This window comes from Enhydra lutris, unplaced genomic scaffold (genome assembly GCF_002288905.1).
Source record: "Enhydra lutris kenyoni isolate GAN:26980312 unplaced genomic scaffold, ASM228890v2 scaffoldscaffold66, whole genome shotgun sequence".
In the NCBI taxonomy this organism is placed as follows: Eukaryota; Metazoa; Chordata; class Mammalia; order Carnivora; family Mustelidae; genus Enhydra; species Enhydra lutris.
In genome coordinates, this window is record NW_019154150.1 from 2107353 (window position 1) to 2125974 (window position 18622).

Consider the following 18622-nt stretch of genomic DNA (forward strand, 5'->3'; position numbering starts at 1 on the left):
GAGACTGAAAAAGGCAAGGACGTGGATTTGACCCTAGAGCCTCACCTCCCGGAGGAGCGCAGTCCTGGGACGCCCTGATTTCCGCTGACTGACGTCCATTTCAGACTTTTAGACTACGGAAGTGTGAGATCACAGCTCTGTATGGTAACGAGCTGCTAAATTTGTGGTTGTTTTTCTAGTGCGATAGAAACAAATGCAGAGATACCCTGAACTACACTGCACTTTTCCTATTGTGGGTGTAGACCCTACTTCCTCATAAGGTGTCAAGTCCCCGTGTTTGCTTTCTTCCCTCCTCCAGAACGTGACCTCATCGAGGGCAGAGCCCCGCATCACAGCTCAGACCATGAGAAAGACCAGGTTCTCCGACTGCTGGTGTTTTGTGATCTGCCTCATGCAGCACCCCTCTGAGAAACGCCTCCGTGGCCTCCCGCTTTATCCAGGATACTCTGGTAGTGCCAGGTCTGGGGCGGGCGGGAGTGGCTCAACCAGGGCGGGGTGCTGTCGGATCCGTGCCATGGGGACATTCCTGGCCCCTGCCCTCTTCCTGGTCCACCCTCCCAGGGCCCACCCCTCCAAAGCTGCAGACCGAGTGTTGGCACGCTCTCCTTAGAATGGGCTCTGGGGAACCCCAGCATTGCAAGGGCAGAGTAGGGGCTATCGGTGGGGGGTGCTGGGCCTCAGATCATGCCTCTGACCCAAAGGAAGTGCCCTGGGATGCTCAGTACTTCCTGGGCACAGGAAATGAGAGAAATGGACATTGAATTGCAATATGAAGAAAAACAAAGGCGACCTTTCATTAGTACGTTTTTATTCTGCAAGTTCAAACTGAAAGCATCTGCTCATTATAAAGTCAATCAGAGGGAACAGTGGCGCTTTCTTGGTGCATGCAAGCCAGACCCGGACGTGCTGGCGGCCGCCATCTTTTGCCAGCCCCGGCATCCAGATCGTTTCCCTACTGTGTTCTGCGCTCCGTGTCCAGAAATCTTGCTTTACGAAGATCAGAACTAGCAAAGAGTTGAAGTCGTCAAGAGTGCTCCATGACATACATATCCCCACATGAAGAGATGGCCTTCAGTTGAGGTCAAAACTGGAGCGGTAGGAATTCAATGTGGCATCTCTGACAATCTTGGACAACAGGAGGGTAGAGGTGTCTTGTGTTTAACTACGAATATGAAAGTCAGACAAGCAGCACCCAGGGCTTCCATTAGATACTAAAAGCGAAACCTTGCTTATTCCTCTGCCCGCCACCTGGAGGAGCTGAGTGGCTGAGTCTGGGAAATGAAGAACCATCTCACACCGAGTGCGCAGCTCCCCTACGGTCCCCCCAGAGCCCACTCAAGCCCTGGGTTGCTGTGGGCGCTGTGCTTTGGGAAGCTCGGATGACAATGATAACGGTTCTAGAAATCATGGCAGCTGAAGGCTGTTTGTTGTTTCAGTATCTGACAGCCACATTGCGCAGCACTTTCTCACTCGGTCTTCATGCCAACCCTAAAAAGCATTTTTCTTCCTTTTCTGCATATGGGGAAAATGAGGCTTTGGAGAGGTTATCTTGCTGGAGAGATCACACAGCTAGCGAAGCAGCAAGGCTGGCAGGAGAGCCTAAATCTTGAACCCGATGGATGGATAAGTTGTATCATGACACACTGACGAGGGCTTCCTGGATGCAGGGAAGTGCAGCGGCTTCTAGTGTGTGCTCGAGGGGTGGGGCAGGCACTGCGGTTCTGCTAAGAGGAAGTCCAGGAAACAGAGCTGGGGGAATTCTCTGCGTCCACGGCTGCCACAGCCAGCACAGCTCACTCAGAGGAACTACTCTGCCTTTGTAGCAAGACCCCCCCCTCCCCCACCCCCCCACACACAGAGATTAGGAGCCTTGGCCAGGGAGAAGCATCAGCTTCTCTTCACTTTGCTCAGTGCAGGTTCCAAGTGGCGCCATTGCAAAGTGACAGGCATGGCCCCTGCCCTCCTAGAGTCTGGCCTACTTGGGGACAACCTGCGTGGGGTCTTAGTGGACCCCCGTCATGGTGGCAGAAACAGGTGTCCCACTGGGCCTGCCTCTTCTGCCTGCTTCAGCAGCTGGAACCTGGGACCATGGGCTCGTGGTTGTCATGGTCACACGACTTGGCACCAGACAAGAGCTGTCTCAATCTAGCATTGTCTCCCTCTGAGAAGGTTCTAGGGAATTTACTGACCACTCCTGTTTTAAAAAAGAGCCCTGTGCAATGGGAAACTCTGGAGAAGTTATCGAGGAACAGCTACAAAAGTGCACTCTTTGAATCCACTGTACTTCCAGAAGTATGAATGGTAAGTCAGAGAGATGAATTCCCCATGTGTCATTTAAATGTCACCCCTAAAGTATATTCTGGGACTGGCTGTTTTCTGATTATGCTCAACTCTGGGCCGGAGCAGGCGGCTCCATCCCTATTGGCAGTCTTGGGGAAGACCTTGCAAAGGCTAGGTAAGAGGGCGGGCAGCCAGCAGCCAAAGGGATGTGCTTCTTTTCTCCTCCACTCCAGAGCCTGGTCAGGGCCAGCCTGCACAAGGTCATGTGTGCTGGAGGGCAGCCTGGATAAGTCTAGTCCAGGACACTGCCAGGGCCTGGATGAGGGTAGAGTTTTTCTGCTCACTGTGGTTGGGCTTGAGTGCCTGAGCTGTTAGGAACTTGTGGTTCACTGCTAACCCCATTTTGGGCAACGTTACTGCGGTAGAAGAGTATTCTACACGAGAATAGAAAGTCTCCGTAAGATTGAAACTGGAAGAGAGCACAGAGGGAAGTCTTCCTTTAACATCACAAGATGGTGAGATGATTCCCCTGCTCAGAGACCAGGTCCACAGTCTTTGCTTTTACAGGTGTTGGTCACTTGTCTATAATCTCCTTTTCCAGCCTTAGTAGCAGAGCCCATGGCCCGGGCAGTCTGACCCATGAGCTGACTCATGTCCCCATGAGCTGCACCCATGGGATTGCTTCTTCACCATCTGAGGCCCCAGTAAAAGGTCTGCTCCTTGACGATGCTGTCCTTGAGTCCCCAGCAGTGTGAGGTCCCTGCATCCCTTGACTCCTATGGCACTCACCCTGTGTTCTTCCTGTGCTGTTGCCACATTTGACCTTGTAATGTTTTGTCCATTCTAGACAACTGGAGGTCCCTATCACAATATCCAGCACACACTGCTTTGCACATGGACCACTATGCATATAACACACATGTTCAGGGTGACTGGCTGGTGCCTGTGGGCTTTTTCCATTCCTAGTGCCTCCCGTGTAGACACAGCAGGAGGTCCTACAGTAAATACTGACCTCAGTGTTCATGGCCTTCTTCCACCAGATCTGAAGGTGGGGGGATGAGGTCTCGGGGGTTCATCCTGGCCACCAGGCAAACATCATAACTGTCATGCATGAGGACATTGATGGCTACAACATTCCATTGGTTCTCCCATGGGTCCAGCTCCAGTATTTCTTTGGAGATAACCTCATGTCGATCTGAAAAATAGCAAAGTAGGAAGACAAAATGTCATAGAGTCTGAAATTCAGAGGTTATCTTTACTCTATTGGAAAACTTCCTCTAAAAGGCATCAAGCACCAAAAATTAATGAACAAACAACTGAACAAACATACTTTCAATGGAAGACACAGTGTCCCTAACATTTAAGAAACTAAAAAAGGCCATGTTATAACTCACATTCACAAATTATTATTATTATTATTATTTTAAAGATTTTATTTATTTATTTGACAGACAGAGATCACAAGTAGGCAGAGAGGCAGACAGAGGGGGTGGGGAAGCAGGCTCCCTGCTGAGCAGAGAGCCTGATGCGGGGCTCAATCCCAGGACTCCCGGATCATGACCTGAGCCGAAGGCAGAGGCTTTAACCCACTGAGCCACCCAGGTGTACCAAAAACTTATTTTAATAATTGACATATTAACAGAGCATACTGTTGTCTAAATTTAATAATTTATTATGGGAGCTAGGGATGAAATTGCCCTTATTTCTACACCTAGAGGGGAGATACAGCTGGTAACCTTGTGTGAGTTGCTCCCTGAGCTTATGTTTCCTTAAAGGCAGATGGGGATGCTAATACTCAGCCCAGGATTCTTGCAGGAAACAGATGGCACACCCTAGCTGAGTAATTTGAAGAGAATTTAGTGAAGGGACCATTGGAAGGGTGCGGACAGGGCTCAGGAAGACCCACTAAGAACAGCCATTACCACCCTTAGACCTGAGAGGCAGCAAGGGGAGGAATGGGTACTGGGCTTGGAGAGGGCTGCTGTCTCAAGAGTGCAGCCTGCCAGGAGCAGACGTGGGCAGGGAAGATGGAGCAGCCATCCTCAGCAACCCCACGGTGCGGGGGTGGGGGGGTGGGGGGGTGGGCAGGGACAGTAAATTCCCTGACTCTACCCTCCTTTTACCCAACAGTCTCTGTTCTTGGCTCCCACTGGATGGACTCAACCAGGAGCTAGAGGAGAAAGGCATCTGCGAATGCACCCAGTATTTGTCAACTTCACAGGACATAGAGCTTGACAGAGAATGGGGCAGAGTGAGTCTGGAGGATTTCAGCCTAGATGATTATTTCACAATTTTATGATGATCAGAGGAGATAATGTATGCATAAGTGCCCAATCCTGGCATATTAAAGTCAACTTTTGAAAATGATCCATGCATGCTTGCAAAGAATGGTGATTTTGTAGTTGTTAGTGCCGTGTTCCATGTGCATTCATTGGGTCATGTAGGCCAACCCTCCTGTGTATTTATGGATGTTTGTGGGCTTATTCTTCCAGTTACTGAGGGAGCTGTGGTAAAATATCTCACTTAGATTGTGGATTTGTCTGTTTCTCTTTTTAGTACCGTCAATTTTTAGTCTACACATTTTGAGTCTGTTATTAAGAACATATAAATTTTACCATTTATAAATTTATCATTATGAGTGATCCTTGTACTCTAGGAAAAGTTCCATCAGCATTCTTTTTTTCTTTTTAAGATTTTATTTATTTGACAGAGAGGGAGAGAGCACAAGCAGGGAGAGCGGCAAGCAGAGGGAGAGGGAAAAGCAGGCTCACCCACAGAGCAGGGAGCCCAATGCAGGATTCGATCCCAGGACCCTGGGATCATGACCTGAGCTGAAGGCAGTCACTCAATCAACTGAGCCACCCAGGTGCCGCTCCATTAGCGTTCTCTTGACTGATATTATAAATTCTGAAAAGTAGGATTTTTAAGAACCATTCTAATGATCTTCATCTTTTAACTGGAGCATTTAGTCTGTTTACCTTTAATGCAATTACTCATATATTTTGGTTTGAATCTACTGCCTCATTTGTGGATTGTCCCTATCTTACTTATTCTTTCTTTTCTCCTTTAATACCAACTTTTGGATTGGCTGAGTATTTTTTATCATTCCATTTCCTTTTCTCTACTGATTTAGAAGTTATAATTCCTGTTTCTATTTTTTTTGGTGGTTATTATAAAAAGTAAAACATGCATAATTAACTTATCAAGACCTAAACATAATCAATACTTGACCCTCTTCTTGGAGGGCTTTATAATAGTTTAATTATATTTACTGTCATCCTGATGTATTAGCTATTGTTGATGTGCATTTTAATTCTATATATCTTTCAGCTCTGCAAGACATTATCATTATTGTTTTATACAGTAAATGCTCATTCAGAATTAACCCACACATTTACACTTCATTGCTCTTCATTATTTCTTGCATCTTAGAGTTCATCTAAGATACTTTTCTTGTGCCTCAAGTATATATGTTAGAGGTCTAGCATGTTGTTTCCTTGAAAATGTCTTTTTTCACCTGCCTTTTCTGAAAGAATTTTTACTCCCCAAACACCATAAAATAGTAAGAGTTGCTATTCATTCTATGCATACTGTGTACTGTGCCTAATGTGCTGGCTGCATTTCAGGCATTATGTTATATCATCCACACAGTAAGCCTGCAAGCAGGTACTATTGTTATTCCAGTTTTATAGGTTAGGAAAAACTTACAGCAAGTGAATGCTGCGCCTACATTAGAAGTGGCAGAACCACAAAATGCATCCAGATGTGTGGCCCTCAAGACCCTTGCTCATAACTACTAAGCTGTTGAATGAAGGAGGACATCATGGTATCATTGTATTTTTCACAGCTTATTGATGAGACCAATAAGTGGGGTGTAAATCTTATACAAATTTGGTGGTCCTCTTTAAGGAAATATTACAAAATTACAAAAACAAAATTAGGTATGAAAATAAAGATTCGCTTTTTTCCAGCTTTCCTGAAGTTGATTGACAAAAATTGTCTCTGTTTATGGTACACATTGTGAAATGAATAACAGAATCAAGCTAATTAACAGATCCATAACCCCACGTAGTTACCTGTGTGTGTGTGCGTGTGCGCGTGTGTGGTGAAAACACTAAAGCAAATTCCAAGTATATGATACAGTGTTGTTAACTATAGTCATCATGCTATGCATTTCCAGAACTTACTCATCTTATCACTGATAGTTTTTAGCCTTTGACAACTGTCACCATTCCCTCTACCCGAAGTCCCTGGCAACTACCATTCCACACTCCACCTCTGTGAAATTGACTATCTTAGATTCCACATATAAGTGAGATGGTATAGTATTTGGGGGTTTTTTTTGTGTGTCTCCAGATTATTTCATTTAGCATATTGTCTTCCAGGTTCATTCTTGTGGCAAATGAACAGGATTTCTTTCCTTATAATGATTAACAGTCCCTGGTGCATGCACGTGTGTTTATCACATTTTCTTTCTTTTTTTTTTAAGATTTAAAAAAAAATTACTTATTTGGCAGAGAGAGAGAGAGAGAGAGAGAGAGATATCACAAGTAGGCAGAGAGGCAGGCAGAGGGGGAGGAGGAGGCAGGCTCCCCACTGAGCAGAGAGCCAGATGCAGGGCTTGATGTCAGGACTCCGGGATCATGACCTGAGCAGAAGTCAGAGGCTTAACCCACTGAGCCACCCAGGAGCCCATTTATCACATTTTCTTTACAACAACTCTGTCTAGCTAAACTTTCTGTGATGAAGGAAATGTCATATAATCCATGCTGTGCAATACAGCAACCATTGACACATATGGTATTGAATAATTTAAAATGTAGCTAGTGAGACTGAAGAACTGATTTTGAACTCTTATTTAATTGTAATTAGCTTGAATTAACACAAAGCTCTAAATCTCTTTTTGTTTCAGTTTTTTAAAGTATCTCTTTGATCTATCAATTTCTAAGAACAGTATCTTAAAGTGCATGCAATTTTTGTGGATTTATCCTTTTATCTTATGATTTGTAGAAGTTTCTGTTTTATATATTTCAAAATCATTAAATGCAAAAGGGTCATGCCTGTTGTATTGGTTAAGGTTCTTGGAAGCAACAGCAGAAACCAATTAGGGTGGGTTTTAGCAAAATGGGGATTTATTGGAAGGAAGGGAGCTCAATAGATTGAGGAGAGCTGGAGGCTTGGAGGGGGGATCTGACAGGGTAGAGCACTACCACGGCTTCTTCCTGTGGCTGGCTACTGTGGCTGTGGACACTACTTCTAGAAAGGCTGCCAGTGCGGAAAAACCTGACAGGTGTCCAGTACAGGTGTTCTATCTTCTTGCTTGTTACTCCTATGGAGATGAAACAGCCTTTTCCATCTTAGTTACTGCCATCATCTTGGAATGCATCTTTTACCATTGCCACACCTGCTAACTGTTTTTTTTTTTTTTGTTTTGTTTTGCTTTGGTTTAGCTGGGAAAGGCTTCTGGTGTCCTTATTCAAATTAATGCAGGCTGGGCCCTTTTACAATTTCAGAGTGAACAGTTTTCTTCACTAATTTTGCTTCCTTCTGCTCATTTCAGTGTTTATTGGGGAGACTTTTTTTAAAAGATTTATTTATTTGAGAGAGAGTGAGCATCTGGGGGGGAGGGGCAGAGGAAGAGGGAGGAGAGAGAGAGAATTCTCAAGCTGACTCCATGCCCAGTGCAGAGCCCGATGTTCCCTCAAGTTCCCCCAAGTGGGACTTGATCCCAGGAACCTGAGATCATGACCTGAGTCGAAAGCAAGAGTCAGATGCTTAACCAACTATGCCACTCAGGTGCCCCTGGGAGACATTTTTTTAAAGCCATCTATGCTTTCTAGCATATTAAACCACTAATCTAACATATTAATCCACTAATCCATTAATCTAACAGATTTCTAGAAATCTGTTACTTTATTTACATGGAATGAAAATTTGCCTCAGTGGCAAAGAGGCCAACCAGTGAGTTTTATTTATTTTTAAATATTATATTTCTTTATTTGAGAGAGAGAGAGAGAGAGATAGAGCACAAGTGGGGTGAGGGGCAGAGGGAGAAGCAGACTCCCCACTGAGCAGAGACCCCGAGGTAGGGCTTGATCCCAGTATCCTGGGATCATGACCTGAGCAGAAGGCAGATGCTCAACCTACTGAGCCACCCAGGGGCCCTGAGAGTTTTCTTGAGTATGAAAGCTCTGAGATAGTGTACTAGAACACAGGTCTGACTGTGGAGACTTGAACTCTCAGGAAGAGTGCGGACCCTGCCACAGCCATCTTGTGCTGTCCTAAATTTCTACGAACAGAGCTCATAAAGAGAGGAATCAGTGGTTGGCATTATGTGAGTTTGGGTCCTGAAAACATTATGAGACTAACAAGGGGCAAGAAACTGGAGGCTGAACTCAGTGTCAGCTTTTTTCAAGGCAGTTAATTTTCCAAAAGTAGACACACTTAATGCAACAGCATCTTAATTATTGAAGGAGTTAGGAAGCTCTCCCTGCATCCTGACACCTTCAGTAGTAAGCAATTTAAAACACCATTTTACATGAAGTATAAAAAATTCACATTTTTTTTTTTTGAAGTAAATGATGATATGGCAAAGGAACTCCATCTGTGTGGTAGACTGCCTTGGGCTGTACCCCCAGCTGTTTTAGGGGGTGCTCTCCCATGTTGGAGGTCCTTCTGTGGAAAAATTGGAGGAGACTTCAGTCTAAATGTCATCCTTGAATTCAATCAGACTAGTGAAAAACCCAACATCTTAGGATATTTTTCATCCTTTGTAGAATTGTTTCCCTTTGACTTGCTCTTCTGTGAAATGTTAACTGCTATTTTATTCATTATAAGAGTACTATTGAGGGCATTTCCCACGACTCTACATGAGGCTATGGGGAGAAGTTTCTCCCAGGTTTAGAAGATACGTACCTTCTAAACCGTGGTTTGTTCTTCTCTTGAGGACACTGCAAACAGGACATCTCTCCTTTCTGCTCTGGCCTCTAGTGACCTCAGAGATAAAATGGCAGTCCATAGATTGCCAGTGAAAAAGACCTTTAGGCACTTTTATGTACCAACATCGCCTCATCTTGCTTTTCTATTTTTATTTTCCCTCCATTCATTTTCCCAATTTATTTTAATTTCTATTTTATTGTGGAGTATGCCTCTCTATAAGCCATCTCAAATTCGAATTCATTTTGAATGAATGGGCATGTGAATAAATAATCAATTATAGAATGAATAATGGACCCCAGGCCAAGTTATTTTGTCCCCAGCTGAGGGGTGTTACCTATCTTCTCCAGGATGGCCAGAGGCCAAGAGTTCATTCAAAAGGGCAAAAAAAGAAACAAACAAATGGCTCAGTGTATGTAGTTGTCTATCTGCAAAGGACGTGGAAGGGAGAGCAATGGCTTTTTATGGCCCTCTAGAGATTTCAGTGTAATTACAAAATCATGTTGCATAGTTACAGTCTTTGTGTACAAATTCAAGGAGTTGATCAAAGATTTTATATTTTCCACCAAGTTGAAGGAATGGATAAGTAAAACCTCTTTTGATCAAGGGATAATTTTTATTCAATGTAATGGATTGTAAATGAACTCCTACTAAGTATCCTGGGATTATTTATGAGAAATATAGAATGTGTTGTATGCTTAAATTTGCATGTAGGAGTTAAGATAGGAAATGATTCTTTCAAGAAATTTTTTGACTTTCATTTTCCCAAGAGGAAGACATCATTTTAAAAAATGGGATTATGGGGCACCTCGGTGACTCAGTCAGATAAGCGTCTGCCTTCAGCTCAGGTCATGATCTCAGGGTCCTGGGATTGAGCCCTGCATCAGGTTCCCTCAGCAGGGAGCCTGGTTTCCCCTTTCTTCCTGCCTCCAGCTGTCCCTGCTTGTGCTTGTGCTTGCACTCTCCCTCTCTCTCTGTGTGTCAAATAAACAAATAAAATTTAAAAAATGTGTTACTCAAACCTTGAAAAAAATAAAAATGGGATTATGCTTTCTTTAAGCACAAGTGGAAGATCTAGGAGACAAAATTATCTGATACAGACCATTGTATTTAATGTAAATATTGGTATGTTTGGATTTAGGTCACTATTTTATTATTTCTTTTATTTTTGTACCTTCATTTCTCCTTTCCTTCATTTTGAATTATTTGAATATTCTTAATACCCCATTTTAATTTATCTTCAGTTTTTAGCCACACCTGCTTATATGTTTTTTTTTAAGTAGTTGTCCTAAGGATTGCAATATGCATATTTTTAAAAAAGATTTTATTTATTTATTTGATACAGAGAAAGACACAGCAAGAGAGGGAACACAAGCAGGGGGAGTGGGAAAGGGAGAAGCAGGCTTCCCACCGAGCACAGCGCCCGATTCGGGGCTCAATCCCAGGACCTTGGGATCATGACCCAAGCCAAAGGCAGACACCTAATGACTGAGCCACCCAGGCATCCTGCAATATACATATTTATAATAGACTAATTAATATATTATCTTTTCTAGTGGAAAACAGGAAGCTTATTACCATTTAGTTCCTATGTCTACCTTTGGGGAAATGGACCTCTCTGTATAACATTAATATACACTGAAAATGGGGCACCTGGGAGCTCAGGTTAAGTGTCTGCCTTTGGCTCAGGTCATGATCTCAGGGTCCTGGGACTGAGCCCCAAGTCGGGCTCCCTGGTTAGTGGGGAATCTGCTTCTCCCTCTACGTCTGCCCCTCCCCCTCTCCCTGCTTGTGCTCACTCTCTCTTCCTCTCTCTCTCTCTCTAAAATAAATTAAAAAAAAAAACCAAAAACCCATAAACTGAAAATACTGTCACACCATTCACCATAGCAACTTCATTCTAAGCATGTCTCCTGAGGCAAGGGAAACAAAAGCAAAAATCAATTATTGGGACTTCATCAAGATAAAAAGTTTCTGCACAGTGAAGGAAACAGTCAATGAATTAAAGGACAACCTACAGAAGGAGAGAAGATATTTGCAAATGATATATCTAATAAAGAGTCCACAATATGTAAAATCCACATATATATATATATATATATATATATATATATATATATATATATATAACTTATCAGACTCAACACCCCAAAACCAAAAATTCCAACTAAAAAACGGGCGAAGACATGAACAGACATTTCTCCAAAGAAAACACCCAGATGTCCAACAGACACATGAAAAGATCCTCAACATCACTCACCAGGGAAATGCAAAACAAAACTTCAATGAAATATCACCTTACACCTGTAAGAATGGCTAAAATCAATAACCCAAGAAACAACAGGTGTTGGAGAGGATGTGGAGAAAAAGAAATACTTGTGCTTTGTTGGTGGGAATACCAAGTGGTTCAGTCACTGTGGAAAACAGTATGGAGGTTGCGACCCAGTAATCACACTATTGGGTATTTACCCAAAGAATACAAGAACACTAATCCAAAGGGATACATGTACTCTTATGTTTATAGCAGCATTATTTACAGTAGTCAAGATATGGAAGCAGCCCAAGTGTTCATCAATGATGGATGCCATATTTATCGATTGATCAATTGATAGATAGATAATGGAATATTATTTAGCCATAAAAAGAATGAAATCTTGTCATTTTCAATGACGTGGATGGAGCTAAAGAGTATTATGCTAAGTGAAATAAGTCAGTCAGAGAAAGACAAATACCACATGATTTCACTCATGCATGGAATTTAAGTAAAGGGGAGAGAGAGAGAGGCAAAGAAATCAAGAAACAGACCCTAAACTATAGAGACCAAACTGATGGTTACCAGAAGGGAAATGGGTTGGTGGATGGATGAAATAGGTATTGGGGATTCTGTTTCTCTTCCTTGATTCCTGAAGTTCCAACTTTCTCTGTATCATTTGCCTTTGATCTGAGGAACTTTCTTTAACTTTCTGTTGGCAGGTCTGTTGGCCATAAATCTCTTAGTTCTTCTCCATCCGAGACTGTCTTATCTTAATTTTGCCCTCATTCCTGAAGGATATTTTTGCTGCTTATACAATTCCAGATAATTTTATTTCAGAGCCTAAAAGCTTTGTTCCATTGCCTTATGACCTAGCTTGAGAAATTCACACTCATTTTAATACTTTCCCTTCATATGTTATCTGTTGTTCTTCTCTGGCTTCTTCAAGATCTTTTCCTTATCTTTAGTTTATAGAAGTTTGGTTATGATGTGTCTGGGTGTGGGTTTTTTCAAGTTTATCCTGTTTTTATTTTTTATTTTTATTTATTATTATTATTATTATTTTTTAAGATTTTATTTATTTATTTGACAGATAGAGATCACAAGTAGGCAGAGAGCAGGCAGAGAGAGAGGGGGAAGCAGGATTCCCGCTGAGCAGAGAGCCTGATGTGGGGCTTGATCCTAGGACTCTGAGATCATGACCTGAGCTGAAGGCAGAGGCTTAACCCACTGAGTCGCCCAGACACCCTATCCTGTTTTTAGTTCGCTGAGTTTCTTTATTTAAATTTAAATTCAGTTAATTAACATATAGTGTATTATTAGTTTCAGGGGTAGAGTTTAGTGATTCATCAGTTTTATATAATACTCAGTGCTCATTATATTACATGCCCTCCTTAATGTCCATCACCCACTTAACCCATCCCCCTACCCTGCCTCCAGCAACCTCAATTTGTTTCCTATGATTAAGAGTCTCTTGTGGGGGGCGCCTGGATGGCTCAGTGGGTTAAAGCCTCTGCCTTCGGCTCAGGTCATGATCTCAGCGTTCTGGGATCAAGCCCCGCATCGGGCTCTCTGCTCAGCGGAGAGCCTGCTTCCCCCTCCCTCTCTCTCTCTGTCTGCCTCTCTGTCTACTTGTAATCTCTGTCTGTCAAATAAATCAATAAAATATTAAAAAAAAAAAGAGTCTCTTGTGATTTGTCTCCCTCACTGATTTCATCTTGTTTTATTTTCCCTCCCTTCCCTTATGATCCTCTGTTTTGTTTCTTAAATTCCAATGAATGAGATCATATGATAGTTGTCAGAAAGATTGACTTATTTCTGTTTGCTGAGTTTCTTGAATCTGTAAGTGCATTTCATAGTCAAATTTGGCAAGTTTTTATTATTCTTTAATTATCTTTTCTTTACCCATGTTTCTTCTTTCCTTCTAGGATCATGACATGAGTATTAGACCTCTTAGCATTGCCTCATAGGTCCCCAAAGCTCTGTTCAGTTTTTTCCCCAATTTTTTCTCTTTGTTTTTCTGATGGGATAATTTTATTTATCTATCTTCAAATACACTCACTTTTCATTCTTTTCTGTCCTCTTCATTGTGGTATTGAGCCCATTCAGTAATCTGTTATTTTATTTTTCTGTTCTAAAATTTCCATTTGGTTCTTCTTCTTCTTCTTTTTTTTTTTTTTAATGACTTCTGTTTCTCCACTGAGACTTTCTATCTTTACATACCTTTCAAAAGTAGTCACTTCTTGGAGCCCCATTATAATAACTGCTTTAAAGCATCTGCCTAGTTATTTCAAAATTTGTGACATCTCAGAGTTGGCATGTTGTCTTGTCTTCTCCCTTGTGAGATGTTGATATTTTCTTGGTTCTTAGTATGTCAAGGAATTTTGAATTATATATAGGCATTGTGAATATTATGATTCTGGGTCTTGTTTACATCCTATGGAAAATATTGATTTTTTTTCTAAGCAGAAAACTGACCCAGTGAGGTACAGCACCAGTTCCCACCTACCTTTTGTGGGCTGTGCTCCTGATGTCAGCTCAGAGTTCAAAGCCCTCGCAGTGTCACTGGGTTGTGTGTGTGTGTGTGTGTGTGTGTGTGTGTGTGTGTTATGCAGTGGCCAGGCAGGAACTGGGCAGAGATTACTATTCAGATAAATTCTCAAAGACTTTAGTATACCATTTAGGACTAAACCATCCATGTGCAGGTGAGGTATGAGCCCAGGAACTCATAACCAACTTTATGGGATCGATTGTTTTTTGTTCTTGTTGTTGTTGTCAAATGATCCTTTATTAAAATATTTTCCTCTGCAGTTCTAACTAACCAGCATTCCACTGCATCACTGTTGATGTCATCTATGAGGCCATGAAGGTGGCAGCCATCAACATTGCAGCCCACAGAGTGGGCAGTCCCCACGATCTCTTTAGTGGTTCCGGAGATGGAACTTGGCTAAAGCTAAATGGCTTTAGTGGCTAAAGCTTGGTGCTGCATCTGTCAGGCAATGTTGACAATCTCATCAAAAGTGATATTTCCACTGTGCTTCATGTTTTTCTGCTTCTTTCTGTCTCTTGGCAGTTCCTTAAGGGCTTTGACAATCAGGGCAGAGGCAGAAGGTACCACTTCATTCTGAGTCTCTCTGTTCCGAATGATCAGTTTCACTGTAATCCTTAGACCCTTCCAATGATGGTTTGCCTTGCCGATGCCATCACCAACATATTTTGGGGACAGACTCAGGTGGCTGATGTGGCACGGACCGCCCCACCCATGCACCTCAGGTATATGGCTTTGATATCCATGGGGTTGAACTTAGGGGGCATGGTGGAGGTGGCTGGTGTCAGATGAACCTGGATTAGGAGCAAATGAAGACAGTTGCACCTTCACTTCCTCTGAGCCAGAAGCCAAAAGCTATGGGATCATTTTCTTGAGCTCGTCCCTACCTTCAATCTTCCTGACACCTTTTTCTCCCCTAGGAATTCCTTTGTTCCCCTTCTTGGTCTTCTGGCTAAAAAGCTGGGGCTTTAGATTCCCCATGGTGCTGCCCACTTTCCTTGAATTTGTTTGCTTCCAAGTCTAAGGGCCAGTAGCTCGAGAGAGAAAGGGTCTTTCCTCCCATTCTTGGGACCAAAGTTCTCCTGGTCAAGAGAAAAGGGTGCCAGCCCAGTCTCTGCTGTTGTCAGTCATCACCTGGCATTGCCTGAGGACTGGGGTGGGAGAGAATGGAAAAAGAAGAAGACAATATCCCCCACTTTCTCTGACCCATGTGGTCCTCTTTCTTGTTCCTTGAAACAGAAGTAGAGGGCTTCTCTTAGAGCTCTTTCTGTCCACCCTTGGTGCAAAGTTTGAAACTAATTCTGAGTCATTTTAAAAAGAACAGAGTTCCCTAAATCCTATTCTGTCTTGGCTATTGTGATGTCAATGCTGCAGGCTCCCAGGCCCTTTCTGCTGCCTGCAGTCCCATGCGATAGTAGACTGGCCCAGCGTTTCCCAGCTTGGAGACTGGAGAGAAAATCGTATGTCATGCGAACCAATCAATGTCAGTCTTTCAAGTTTGCAAAAACTTCTAAAACATAGATAGATTGGTATGCCAACTCAGCACAGAACACTGAGGCTGCATTCCTATTCTGGGATGCGTTCTAGAAAAAAGAACGCGAAACCAGTGTTTACGGGTGAGAAGAAACTTGTGCAAGATGAAAACAGTGAACAGTCGGCTAAAACCACCAGAAGCCGAATCTGTTCAGAGGCAGCATTTTAGTTAGAAGTAATAAACTGTCTTTGTTTGAAGGTGGGTGGTTAGGATGGTGTAGCAACCACCATCGGCGGCATCAGTGACAGATCAGCTGTCAGCCACATCCTCTAGGCGATGTTTGTTGCAGAACATGCTGATCACATCCTCCTGCTACTCTTTGCCTGAGGATTTTCTCTCAGCTCAAGCGGGGCAAGTTGGGAGTGCCAAGGAGTCAATCCGAGGATAAGTACCTCAGATTCCCCACCACAGGGAACAACCCGGAGGCTGATCCACACTGTCTCTTGAGTTTTCCAACAAGATTGAACGCCAGTGGCCCATGGCGGTAATCCGCCAGTTAATTCTTCCTCATGGCCTCTTTCCTTTCCTGTCTCACTTGTGTCTCCTCTCTTAATGCCTCCCAGAACTATGTAAACTCAAATCCTGTCTCAGTGTTTATTTTTGGAGGAGCTCAGCCTAAAGCAGATGGTTACTTTTATTTATTGGAAACTTAATTGGAAAATGAGGCCAATCAGTGTGGAGGGAAAAGCTGGTGTGGAAAAGCGAGTTAGTCCCTTAGCAGTCAGGACAGGAGCGATGCAGTAAGGCTGCAGGATTTTGGGAAGGCATGTTAGCCTGTCATTGTCTAGTGACAGGAGGTCCTATCTGTTGGAGGATACTACTTCCTGATCCCCTGCACATGAACTGATCCCCACTCCACTGCTCTGCTGTCTAGAGAACAGTGCTGGATGACCGGAGTGCCAGAACAAGGTGAAACTGATGACTGTCACGCCATCTTGGAAGGTCTCTGGGAAGAACACAGATGGAAGTGAGAAAAGAGTAAGGCAGACTTGGGATGAGAAGCAGTAGAAGAAGACACTTGTATGGCTCCCTCAAAAAGAGTTTAAAAACCCATCATTTTGGCTTCTTTGCCTTGGTGGCCAGCAAGCTGAGCTTAATTCTGGAAATTTCCCTAAGCTTAGGTTTTCTGATAAAACTATCCTCTCCACTTAATACTAGGCATGTTTTTAGTTTCATTGCTCCTATGCTTCTTCTTTAAATGGTCTCCATTCTTTTTGCAAGTACAAACGGTAGATACGACATATAAAAAACAAAAGTAGCAAATCTCCTTCAGGATATTACAATTTTAGTACAGTTTCTCCAGGGAAGATTGAAATAACGATGGTAAAACAGACAAATTCAATTATACTGTATTTCTCTCTGTGGCTGATAGTCCTAAGATAAAACAGAAGTTGATCGTGTAGTTGCCACCAAATCTTTTTGTTCCTTTCTCAACTTTTTATTTTGAGAAATTGGAAGTAGTGGAAAGTGGCGTACAGAGAATACCAGCAGACTTTCCATCTGGATTTAATAATAGTTAACGTGTTTCCATATTTTTACTGCTTCCCTCACGTGTACACATGAACACACATTTTCTTTTTCTGAAACATTTAAAAATTAGTAGCAGACAAGACACTTCACCCCTAAATACTCAGCATACTTCTTTTAAGAATAAAAATATTTCTTTACATAATTCCAATACCATTATCAGACCTAAGAAAAAAAATTAATTCCATCATATTAAATAATATCCTGTCCATGTTCTGATTTCTGCAATTGTCCCCAAACTGTCCTCATATGACTGCTCTTTTCAATCAGAATACAATAAACACTCGCACTTTATATTTGGTTTTTATGTCTTTCTGTTCGCTTTTCATTTAGGATGGCACTGTTTTTTGTTTTTGTTTTTGTTTTTTTTTTAATTTCCCATGACACTAAATAACTTTTTTGGGTTTGGACCAGTTTTCTTCTCTGAATGTCCACATTCTGAATCTGTCTGTTCCCTCAGAGGGTCATTTAACTTGTTCCTCTCCTTGCATTCCCTATAAACTGGAAGTCTAGAGGCTTGATTAGACACAAGTTAATAATTTTGGTGATGGTGGGTAGGCAAGACCTTCCTACTGTATTACTCAGAAAGAATAGACAGCCGATCCTTGAACAACATGGGTTTGAATCACATGAGTCTGCTTATATACAGATTTGTTTCAATAAATAGTACTATAAGTATATTTTCTCCTTCTTATGATTTTAACCATATTTTCTTTTCTCTAGCTTACTTTAATATAACTATTTTAGTATATAATGCATATAACATAAATATGTGTTAATTGACTATGTTATTGGTAAGGCTTCTGGTCAAGAGGAGGTTATTAGATAAGTTTTGGAAGAGTCCAAAGTTATACATGGATTTTTGACTGCATGGGGTTGGGGGTCGGCACCTCTCACCCCTGCATTGTTCAAGGGTCAACTGTATCATACAATTATCCTATTTTTAATGATGATTATTTGGCTACAATGGTGACCGTCCAATTTCACCATTGTGGAAGTCTGTATTTTTCCTCATAGTTAGTATCAGTATTGTGGTTAATATCGGGAAGTACTTTGGTGCTATGTCCAGATCCTGTTCTTCATAACCTTTCAATCAATGCTTTTCATATCCACTGATGATTTGCCTGACCTATATTAGGGGTTGCAAAATGACAAGTCTATATATCCTTCGATGATTCCTTTTACATTTATTATATATTCAATCAGTTACAATCAGTAACGACTTGGGATGTTTAGATTATTCCAAATTTGGCCACTGACTACCCTTTTAGGTTGGCTTCTCTGTCTTTCGATGTGACTCCCTTAAGCGTTTTCTGGTATGCTTTCTGGCAGTACAAGATCACAGTTTTTGTGCTCCAAACCCGGAATCAGCTCTTTCTCTACGGAGCACAGCTACCTTCTAAGGCTCTGGCTGAAAACGTTATTCCACTAATGTAGCAACTTCCAATTTTGCTCTCACTTTGCTCCTTCAGGGCTGGGACCACATACATTCGTTCTCCAGGGCTTAACATAGGTTTATTACCCAGAAGTCACTCAACAAAGCTTT

The 18622-nt window shown here is 42.3% G+C and overlaps 1 protein-coding gene and 1 pseudogene across 1 annotated transcript in view; both read right to left on the minus strand.

Annotated features, from left to right (window-relative positions):
• Positions 1-3293: 3293 nt before the first annotated feature.
• Positions 3294-18622, minus strand: part of LOC111159042 (kelch repeat and BTB domain containing 12) — a 72427-nt gene continuing 57098 nt past the window's right edge. Inside the window, exon 9 of the mRNA XM_022521411.1 lies at positions 3294-3475. Coding sequence (XP_022377119.1) covers positions 3294-3475 — 182 coding nt within the window. The remainder of the gene's footprint in view (positions 3476-18622) is intronic.
• LOC111159145 lies at positions 11117-14851 on the minus strand (annotated as a pseudogene).